Source organism: Lucilia cuprina, chromosome 5 (assembly GCF_022045245.1).
Source record: "Lucilia cuprina isolate Lc7/37 chromosome 5, ASM2204524v1, whole genome shotgun sequence".
Taxonomy (NCBI): Eukaryota; Metazoa; Arthropoda; class Insecta; order Diptera; family Calliphoridae; genus Lucilia; species Lucilia cuprina.
In genome coordinates this window covers 70,529,180-70,541,330 of record NC_060953.1, presented here as the reverse complement: position 1 = coordinate 70,541,330, position 12,151 = coordinate 70,529,180, and the positions used below count along the sequence as shown (strand labels likewise).

The following is a 12,151-nucleotide window of genomic DNA, read 5'->3' as shown; positions in this document are numbered from 1 at the left end:
TCTACTTACCTTATCGCATAATACTCATACGTACTCGTACTCCATGTATATACATACATATATAGGTAGAAACGGTTTCTCATTCTTCAACAGTTTTGTTAACGGTGTTATTATCAGTACCAGCCCATTCTTATTTTTTAACTCAAATGCTGCCAAAAATTATTATTATGTATTAAAAATTTACTTTTCGGTGTTAAAAAACAGCAATAATTTCGTTAAAAATTGTTTCATCCTTGTTTAAGGCTTCAGCTCCCTCTTTATTTAACAAATACGAGTAACTTCGGACCGGGTTTTTTAATAAATATAACATTTTAGTCATCGTTAAAACCTAGCCTAGACAGAATATAATCTGCTAAATACAAAAGATATAACATTTAACTAAGATGTTTTTTAATTTAAATATTTACCCCTTGTAATAATTATATAATAAATCTGTAACTTTTAATGAAACTTCGCATTAGTAAGTAAAGAGAAATAGTTTATATTTTGAATATTCACCTTATGACCTCACCGGAGGACGTCCCCAAAGTAGGACACCACAGATACGTACAATTTAAAAAAAATCTTATTTTTTCCTTTTTGTTTCAATTAAAAATAATAATCTGCTCGTCACGTGCTACAAATAATACCCCGTATTCATTAATATATATTAATCGTTTATTTTGGGTTTATTACGCACATTTTCATACAAAATTTCTACAATAAACCATCAATAACATTATTAAGCATATATGAATATGGGGGTATATCTTTAAAACTAAGTATATACATAAACTTTCGTTCGCATGTAAAATTAAGGAGGAAATATTTAACATCTCATGGTAAAATTATAAAACAAAGATAGAAGTTAAATATTTCCACATTAATTTTACCTGAAAAAAGAACAGAGATGTTTTTATATAAATGGATTGCAAATTAAGTCTACATTTTAGAAGTCAAGAAATCCATAGCAATTTTAAATTAAAATTTCTATTAATGAGTCAGAGTTAAAAATCTTCACCTGAAATGCAAAAGTTCATAACAACACCTTTTAAAATAATACAGGAGGACCAAAAAACTAAATAAAAGAACAAGTGTACAACCCATATATGTATATACAGCATTACGTATAAGGAGTCTAGTAATGATATACAAATAATTATTACGTAAGTGTTATAGTTTTTGTGTATGATATAAAAATACGTTTGTTACATTATTTTAACAAATTAAATTATATATTTTCTATTTATTTGCATTTTTAATAATTTTATTTTTTATTTAATTCGCAGCATAAATTTTGTATGGCGAATCATTTAATTCAGTACATAATTGGGGGTTGAATGATGAATGAGGTCGTAAATTACGAATAATTGCATCATTTAAGGTTTTAAGGATAATTCAAAATTATTCGGTTAATCGAATAAAATGAAACTGGATGTTTTTTATTCATTTCATTTCTTTTTTACAAAATTTTTCTTCCTATAACAAACAAAATTATAGTTTTCCACTGCTTCAAATTGAATATGTAAATTTTTGAATCAAGTTTTTTTCTATAATATTAGAAATTATTTCTTTCTATGTGAATTCTTTTTCTTTATAAAGAAATAAAGGCAACAAATTTTACAATTTTGAGATTTTTCAATGAGTTCCAGAATTCCGACGTTCCAAAGAACTAGTGTATAACTATTGCTAATGAACTTATTTGAAATACTTAGGAAACACAACACGGTTCCTCAAAACTGGATGTAGAAGTAAAGGTGATATCATTATTTCCAAGATTTCTTTTCAGGAATCTGAAAGTTTCTGGGGTTCCATATTAACCGATTCTAGAAGTAGGTAAATCAGAACAAATTCTCATAATATTTCAGAAGTATTGGTATAAAAATCATCAAATAGAAAAATAATTGAAGAATTAATAAAGAAAGAAAATTTATTATAAAAATATTTAATGAATTTTGTATAAAATATACAGTAAGTATTTTCATATAAACGTTTAAAAGCCTCGCAAACTGTGCAATCTGTGCATTTTCGACTTTACATTGAATTTGTCACATATTTTATGGAATTTTACTTGCACAACACTGATGCATTTGATTGTCTAATTGAACTGATAATTTTAAACTAAATTTTCACTTCTAAATAATACAGATAGCCATTTGTGCAAATGTGCAAGTTTGCACACGTGTATCATGAATCCTCTTAGTAATTTTACTGTTTAATAATACGTTTTCATAATCGATTAACTAATAACAATTATTCGGTTTATTCGTTATTTGGGATTTGGAAATTTTCATTTATTCTAGCGATTAATCGTTAAAAATTGTTCGAGTAATCGTTTGAATACCCTACTAACATCCTATTTATAAGTAATTGCCTTTAATATCATCACACAGTGGTATAGCAAAAATTGATGTAACTTCTGTAACCGTTAGTCCGATTTGAATGAAATTTTATATGTGGAGAGGTGTTTTCGAGTTTACTTCAGAAATTGGAGTTCCCATTTCTTCTGCTTGATGAGTACTTAAAAACCTTATGAATTACCGTCAATTATACCTTTGTTCTATTTTATAATTTGTAGTGCTTTCAATTATATTCCCAAAATTCACAAAATGCAAATGATGATATTTTTTATTAAAACAAACATTTTTATTGAGTAATATGATGTTGGTACATTTAAGGCATATATTTGTGTTTTTAGAGGATATTTTACTCATTTACTCCTCAGTTAAACTAGGCTTAACTTGCTGTTAGATTAAACTAGGAACACATTTAGGCAAACTTTAACCGATGATTGTGTTTTTATATGTCATTTTAAATCATCTTAATTTTTAAAACCTTGATCAGTATTTTTGTAAATTAACACAAATTTTATTTCAAAACGGTTTTTTCTGTCAAGTTGTATGGAAAAGGTCCTGCTGTTCTTATTCTATTCATACTCTCAACTGAACACTGAAAATAAATGGTAACACTTAAAATACCGTTTTTAAACCAATGGAAAAATTATAGTTTTTCGTTTACAAATTTGTAAATAAAATCAGAAACAAATTTTTAAAGATATATTTTGGGTACATAAAATAAATAATAAATTTCTTTCTTTAAATTTGGTTTGTTTATATTTCAACAAAACAGATGCATAAAAATGGTCACAATAATAATAAGTATAATAAGTATATATTATTATTTTAATTTATTTTACATACACAATTTGTTCTGTAAAATATGCAAAACATATTTGGATTCCAAAAATGTTATCTATTTTCATTTTTAAAATGATGTATGTAAGTGATATAAGAAAATTCTTTGAAATTTTAGTTTGCATAATGTTAAATACAAAATTTTGAAAATATTTTAATAGTTTTTGATTTAAAATATGTTTTACATAACTATTTTAGTAGTTTAATCTCCTTTTTTTTTGTTACAAAAAAAGTAATATTTGACTCAAAGTACTCGCACGAGCTGAAAACATTTATTTAAAAATCGTAAAACGTAAAAATATAAATTTTAATAATTTTGTAATTTATGAATGTAATTTTATATTTTTTTATTAAAAGATTTTATTTGATTGTAATTTATTAACATAAATTGAAGGCCTTATTGCAGTAACTCGATATGCCACAAATCGACATTTAAGTTTAAAAAAATTCTCAAAAAATAGGAATTTTAAATTTGTACTTTAAACACGTTGAATAATCGTATAAGGTCGATAGCTATTGGATGCTAATAGATGAAGATCATAAATACAGTGGAAACTACTATTTTAGCAAAAAATTGTGGCCCAATAATAATTGAATATATTTTATTTTCAAAAACCAAGTTGCAGTATATTTTCAAAGTGGCTTATGTTCTTGCTACAAAAAATATATAAATTTTATTTTCAATATGAAATTTATATATTGTTATATTTCTAATTACTTTTTTATATGATAATAAATTTGGATAAATATAGCTAAATTATTCTGCAGTAAAAAGCAGGACCTGTAGTATGGTATAGGCAAAAAATATTTTAAATAGAATGACAAAACACATTGGCTTGGGTTTTAAACTGAATATTCAGATAAAAATTTGAGAAAATCCTGCGTTTATTCAGCATAGTTCATATTCTATTCGAGATCAATATTTTGAACATCCGAACAAATTTCGATGCATGTTAGATTTACATTTTTTCTTACTTTATGTAACAGCTTTTTTTTAAAGCTGATGATTGTGACATGTTTTATAAAGATTATTGGATATGATTGGATTTTCAAATCAGCAAGAACTTGATAAGCAACATTATTACAAATGAAATTATTTTTATGCAGTAACATGGTAAGTCACTTTAATTTCAAAAAATTATATGTCTTGAGATATTGACCAGAATATTTTTTTTTGTAGAATACTTATCTTATCTTGTTTTATCACAACAACATAAATAATTATCAATTCCGCTTTTATCTTCATCTTTTTAGAGGACTTTCTTAAAAAATGCAATATGTGTCATATCGAGTTAATGCAATAAAAATTCTTACAAATAGTTTAAAATGATAAAGAAGCATGACCCTTATATCGCCAATTTACCATAATATGCTAAAAATCTTTTTAGGGACAATATATATGGTTTCTAGCAACCCAAAAGTCACATAAAAACAATTTGTGATAGTGAATGGCTTATCGAGTTACTGCAACGACTGACGACGACTCTAAACATATCTTTGAATTTTTCAAATTAATAGTATAGTATTTTGGTTTTATTATTCAGATTTAATTAAAGTATTCAAACAAATAATAATTCATTTGTTCAAATAATAATTTTTAAAATTAACTGACTAGCCGAATAAAAAATATTATTAGCAACGCCCTTTGCTTTTCAGGTGGCGACTTGTTTTTTTAATAAACATTTCCATTACATTAAGGTACGTAATTGCCAACTAACATTTTGATGTTGAGTGTATTTTGCATTAAAAATACGAGTATATTATTTAAGTAAACAGTATTGTGTATAACCACAAGTTAAATACAAAATTTTTGGCAGTTTAACTTTAAGTTCTATTAATACAAATTTACACCTTTAGCTCGAACGCATTTTAATATCAAACAAAAGCTTTTCTCAAAAAATAAAAGTTGAGAACAACAAATCACAAACATTATTCGAGTTATAAAAAAATCTTTAAAAGTCTATCAATGAGAAAAATATCTAGTTAATTTATAAGTTTCCCTCGACGCATTAAGTCATAATCCAAAAGTTGAGCAAAACATACAAGTAGTTTTTAAATCATAAATTGAAACTTAAAATGAACTCATTAAAAGTACTCGGCTTGATTTGTTTAATAATGACAATGGTGATGTCAAATCCAGTATCAGTTGAAAATAATTATATTCTTGCTGACTTACTACGGAAAGCCCAATTGGCTCCTTCGTCTAAAGAGAGTATTGTTGTTAAGAGACGTATTTTTGAAGATACTACCGATGGGGAATTGAAACAAATTGCACTTAGATCGTTAGTAGGAGATATTGAAAAAAACATGTTTGCTTCAGCCTTAAGTCTTAACAAAGTATTAGCGGATAAAGATGTCAATATACCGGAAATTAAAGTGAAAAATAATTCTGACATCATCAAACAGGCAAAAGAAGAGACGAATAGTGAAATTACGACTACTACATCAACTATGACGACAACTACGGAATCTAGTATAATTTTTTCTACAGAGAAAAATGAACAGTCCAGAGGGGCACCAACTCATATTGTTATTGATCGTATTGCCTTACAACCAAACACAGGAGGTATAGCATTAATACCCATTTTTGAATTAAAACATACTAGAAAGAATGAAAATGACAGCAAAGACCATGAAATTACTAAAATTACAATATCAAAAACTGAAATCACAAGTTTAGCGACGGCACTACCCGAATCATCCACTAACTCTTTAGCGATCAATTCTACTACGCCCATTTTTACGTCTACCACAAACAAATTAGAACCTGCTATAACGCCCAGAGATATTGAACAGCTAAAGGAGGCCGAAGACGAGTTAAAGGAAAAAGTAGCTGAAATAGAGGCAGAGCCTATTATACTCTCAGCTCGCGTTTAATAAAAATGTGTTATTAACGCAGTTTATTTTATGATCAACACATTATCTCAAATCTCCAATCGTGATTTATCTCAACAATATAAATGCATGTATTTATTAAATACATAATAAAAAATTAAATACTTTTAAATACAGTATATTTACAAATGGCATTAAATTATTCTATATCTTAAGGTAAAGTACGTTTGGGAAAAAGTCATATTGAGTGTGATCCAAAAAAATACATAGCTAAAAGTAAACACCAGTTAAACCTACCATTACCTACAAAGATTATAAAGAGACTGCAAAAAGCTTATGTTTGTGTTTAAAGTGTCTACTCTATCGCTTACAAAGGGGACACTAAAGTGACTATTATCTTCAGCATCGTTTACAAAGAGTACATACGTGACGAAAGACGAAATAGAGCCAACCAGTTGGTTAGACGTAAATGGAAATCACTGTCTTTTTCGGATGCATTGACTCATTGTCGAACTGCTGGCACACAGATTTTTATCATGTCATTATTACTTAATTAGCAAATTATTAAAAAAAATAAATAAAGTCCACAAATATTAACTAAATCATGTGATAAAAATGTTATAATACACTCAAAAAATAGTAAGTACGGTTTTCATTTAACCCAGTACAAAATACTTGATTTAAGTACTGATCCCTTAAGTGCGAAAAAGCTAATTTAATTTTAAAATTGTACAAAATAACAATTCAAATTGTATTTTTTAATTCCGATTGTTTCAAATTAAAAATATGTTATATCAATATGAAGCTAAGCTATGTATATCAGATCGGCGTCATAAGTTCTTAAGACTGTCAAAACTATTCGATCTATGCAACCTATGAAATGATTCCCTAAAATTTGTAAAGTAGAATCATATAACTTACAAAATAATAGTTAATTTGTATTGGGCTATACATTAATCAACAAAGAAGTCCATTAAGCAAATCGATCGTTTCATAGACTAGACAGTCGATTGTATCCCTATGGACAGACTAGGAATTCAATAGGACTAGTAGTAAACTAGGTAAAATAATAATATGTGGGTAGACTAGCCTATATAATAAAGTAGTATACTGCCTACTCTTAAGATTAGATACATGTATTATAGTCCGTATATTAATCTGGTCTAGACCTAGAATAAGTAATAGTATAAATTTCTTTAAACGTCAACTCAAAATGTTATCATTCGCCTCCTCAAAAAACTTTATTGCCAGTTTAAAATTTAAAACGCATAATACGTACATATTTTGTGGAATTAAAAAATGAATGATTCTAATAGAAAATAAAAAGTAATAATCGTGTAAATTTTCGTTGAAAGGTATATTTTTTCATTTGATTCAAATTCACTACTTCTGATTCTCAAGAATTAATTTTTATGGTCTCTTTTGAAGATATTTGGAAGTGAAAGTGTAGTATTATACCGTCCGACAAATAGATAAGCAATATTTTCATAAACATTGTAGAAAAAAGTTAAAATTTAAAAAATTTCCGTCATGTACAAACTCATATACATATTATTATTAACTTTTAAGATTCTGAATGAAAATGGTTTGGAAAAAAATCATGTTCATACCTTATGCAAAAACGATTATTAAGTTAACAATGGTTGTTAAAACCTGTTTTAATATGGAAAAAGTGTGTAGTAAACCATTATTAAATTTAATAATCGTTTTTGCATAAGGTTCGTTATATTTGTTACCAAATTCATTACAGATATAAATTTATTTTTTCTGTGTATTAACATTAATAAGAATGACATAATTCGATGTCCACAGGTGTATACATATTTAGATTATTAATAAACAATATTAAATTGAAATACCAACGTAATAAAAAAAGTATGAATGTATAGTCGGCCATGGCAGACCACCAGTGAGTAAAGTCTGGATTATCTTTTAAATAATACAGCATTTAATTTGTTATATAATTACAAGAAAAAAGAAAAGAAATATGGGGTAAGGGCAAGTATTGGCCGGACGGTTGTATGGGGGATAGGCGAAATAATGGACCGATTTCAACCATTTTCAATAACGTTTGTCCTTGGGAGAGTATGTGAAGAGTATGTGCTAAATTAATTTATAAATTGCGACCTGTAGCGTGCGAACAAACTTTACATGGACACACAGACGGACATAGCTAAATCGACTCAGAAAGTGTTTCTGAGCCTATTGGTATACTTTAAGGTGGATTTGGGGCCAACTTTTTTGGGTATTACAAACATCAGCACAAAGGGATAATTGACTTATGCCCTATTACAAATATCATCCGTGTTAATTTCGGTGTGAGTCATTGTTTCCTAATTCTCAACCGATTATTACTTAAATATACCAGTCATTAAGTAAATGAGCGATATGCATGAAGTTGGATTTTGTTTCGATGTTGTCAATAAACAATTGGGATGCGGATATAATTAGTTTAATCTGGTAAACGATACTGATTGATAAATCCAACAATAATGTTAAGTGTGAATTTAAAGTTATATTTTTTTATATATCTATAGTTTTGCAAATAAAATGACTATTCTGTATTCGCCTTAGCCCTATCACCTTAGTTTGTTTTAAAAACATTATGGTTTAATTTTATAAAATTAATGTACATTCAACCCCGTTTATAACGAACTCCGGGAGACCTGTCAAATTTCTTAGTTTAATTTTATGAAATTTGATTCGAGTATTCTGAGTTTGTTTAAAAATATGTTTTTGATTGTTTTTTTTTTATTTTCAGACAATGTCGTCGCTTTGATAACTCATCGTCTTCACTTCAAAGATACATCTGAAATAAATAAATAAAAATTATGAAAATGTTCGTAGATCGCATATGCGTTTATGATTTGAAAACATTACAGTGGTATTCAAATTATAAGAGGAAGAAATTCTGTAATTCTTTTAAAGCTATTTGTACATTATACAATAAGCAATGTGTAATGAAACCATCACATATTGAGAGAAAATACTGATGGAAAATTTGACAGGCTATCTTCATTTTTTGAAATAATTCAAAAAAGAGCTTGTCGCATTAGATCAATATGTATTTTTATATAAACACATACAAAAAAAGAAACAGCTGTTTTTATTCTACTTTGTTAATGTGTTACATTGTAAAAGCAAAAAATATAAATATACGACTTTTATTCTTTAAAATACGGATCTAATTTCATTTGAATTAATGTCTTACCCCCATATTCATAAATGCTTAATAAAGATATTGATGGTTTATCGTAGGAATTTTGTAAGGTAATAAACCTAAAATAATCGATTAATATCTTTATGAATACGGGGGTTATAGTCCAATGCGCTCTTAAACGACTTGTCCATAAAGACTGTCGATAACACCGCTCTTCGTATGGATATTAGGCTAAAAAATCTATTTTTGGGATTTTTCAATTGGGAATTGAGGGATTTGTGATAGCCAAGAGTTTTTATGCACTAAAAATGCAAAATATGCGATTTTATAGTGCATATTATAAGCACTATAAAATGTGTAATATGTGATTGTTATTTGATTCGAAAAGAAAAATATATTAACTTTATTTTTAGTTACTGACTATAAACAAACATTACTCCATTATTTAAATAGATAGATAGATAGATAGATAGATAGATAGATAGATAGATAGATAGATAGATAGATAGATAGATAGATAGATAGATAGATAGATAGATAGATAGATAGATAGATAGATAGATAGATAGATAGATAGATAGATAGATAGATAGATAGATAGATAGATAGATAGATAGATAGATAGATAGATAGATAGATAGATAGATGGATAGATAGATAGATAGATAGATAGATAGATATAAAGTTCTCATCATTTTGTTTCAACTATAACAAAGATTAAAAAATGTTATTGTCTTTACGATGCCATTAAGAATCTAACATTCTTAGCACTTAAGTATTACTGTTACCGATGTACGAAACACGCTTCAAAACGAGCACAATTAATTAACACATTTCCACAACTTAAAAATAATCATCAAATTAATAACCTCCAAATCTAGCACTTTTTCTCTGAACTACTCTACAGCTACACAACAATATAATTCCACATTGGCAATTAACAATATTGATGTTAATTACATGCGGTTGTATCGGTAATATTTATAATAGAGATACTCGAAAACAGAAAATCAATACTAAATTCGATAAATCCTATAAAAGATTGTTTAAAGTTTTATAAGAGCTCAAATTAGTTCGCGTTTCAGTCTGCTTCTGATGCAATAGGAAAAAATTAACAAAAACCTTAAAAGTTTGTAACAAAAGCGTAATTTAATAACAAAAAGAAGGATTATTTCATTTGAAACATTGGAGTGAAAACAAAATTGTTTAATTTTGTAAGAAATTAAAGTGTACATAGGCCGTGAATATGAAAACTATTCAGGTTATTGCTTTGTGGTATACAATAGCCACATTGGCCGCATTTGGTTGGTCTCTACCATTACTAGATGCCAGTTCGGGTATTGATAATGATACCATTGAGGATTTGCGAGCTAGTATTAATGATTCTCCTAAAAATTTGTAAGTCTAAAATATATACTATCACCTTCTATTAAAAATTAAATTAATTTCCACACAGGTATGTAGTAAAGGCTGTTGTCTATGAAATTGGAATTTTAACTGAAGTGGACGACAATGATACTACCAGCTTTGAGAGCCAAGAACGTGTGGATTTAACCTTCTTTGATGCCCACACTAATGAAAGTCACATTGATTTAGGCAATATTCCCCTACCCATACAAACCAATGTAAGTGGCCAAGTATTGACCGGCATCGCCCCGGTTAACATCGGTGCCTTTAGTAGTGCTTCGGAATTATTACAAACACTTCCCCTTACGGGCAGTATTGTTAATATTACACACAGTGATACTGCGTTCTATAAACTAACCAAATCAAATGTGAGTGACGAAGAAAAACCAAGAATTGTCAATATGGAAGAAATAGCCACTATACCTGAAGCAGCTGCACTATTCCCTTCGTCAGAGCCATTATCCTCACAGAGAGATGATATTGTTGCCAATTCGATGAAATCTCATTAGAAATCACATAGATGTATGTTTAGAGGCTAGAAAGACTGGCGCATTTAAAATACAAATTAGAAAGCATATCATTTTGTAGAAATAATTATATTGTAGATCAATATAAAGAATATAATAAATAAGAAATTTTCATGTATTCATCAATAATTATACAACACGTTTCCAAAAGTCTACTTCACCGTTATAAAGAATGTTTTTTTATTTATTTGAGGTTCATGCAAACATATTCAGTAGCAGATTCAAGTGACATACTCCATTTCAATAGATCATGTCAAATATGGAGATATTTTCGATCATATCCTAAAGAAAAACTCTTGTATTCATAAAAAATCTTATGTTAATTTAAATGCACACAATAGTTAAAGGACACTTCAGCCTTAAAAACCATTAATAAAATTGATATTTATAAACAAACAATAAACCTACAATAGCAATTGTGGTATTTTTTGTTTAACTTGCCAGCACTGTACAATTTGGCAGTAATTTTATGTGTTATTTTTGCGTACAACTAGGATAAAATATTTCTTGATTTGGTTTTCTTAATTTTATATTTTTGTTCATAATACATTTTTAATGATTAAAACGAACTTTTAAGAAAAATAATCACTGCCTTATTCCTAACATTTTATCAAAGGTTTAAGTAGGATTCAAAATGCTGGCAACATTTTCAGGGGGTGTTCACAATGCTAGCAACCAATTCTTTTTAAAACTCGCGAGTATCTTGAGGGCACAATAGCACTATTTGATTTTGTACATATTTTTCTTAATTTTCTAATAGTTTTTTTTTATATAATTTTCATTGATAATTTTAGTTTTTAAAATTAATATAAAATAAACGTCAACAAATTTTTCATACAAAATAACACAGAGGTTCAAGTATCAGTTGCAATCAGGTCTGTTTTGGGGAACAACTTTCGCGTCATCGTTTTTATTTTTTAAGGACGATCAGACTTGTGTTTGTTGCGGGGCTTTCGACAGAATTACTTCTCGCGCCCACACTGAGCTTATGTTTTTAAGTGGTGGATACCATAAAATACTCACGATATAACCTGGTGGAGACCATTTAA

The 12,151-nt window shown here is 27.8% G+C and overlaps 2 protein-coding genes across 2 annotated transcripts; both read left to right on the top strand.

Moving 5' to 3' along the window:
• Positions 1-5,078: 5,078 nt before the first annotated feature.
• LOC111691017 lies at positions 5,079-6,187 on the top strand. Its single transcript, XM_023453639.2, has one exon. The coding sequence runs from the start codon at positions 5,250-5,252 to the stop codon at positions 6,048-6,050; it is 801 nt and encodes a 266-aa protein (XP_023309407.1). The 5' UTR covers positions 5,079-5,249; the 3' UTR covers positions 6,051-6,187.
• A 3,647-nt stretch (positions 6,188-9,834) lies between these two features.
• LOC111691020 lies at positions 9,835-11,232 on the top strand. The gene is made up of 2 exons (XM_023453641.2): positions 9,835-10,566; positions 10,625-11,232. Exons 1-2 carry the CDS (start codon positions 10,415-10,417, stop codon positions 11,082-11,084), a joined length of 612 nt encoding a protein of 203 aa, XP_023309409.1. The 5' UTR covers positions 9,835-10,414; the 3' UTR covers positions 11,085-11,232.
• Positions 11,233-12,151: the final 919 nt, after the last annotated feature.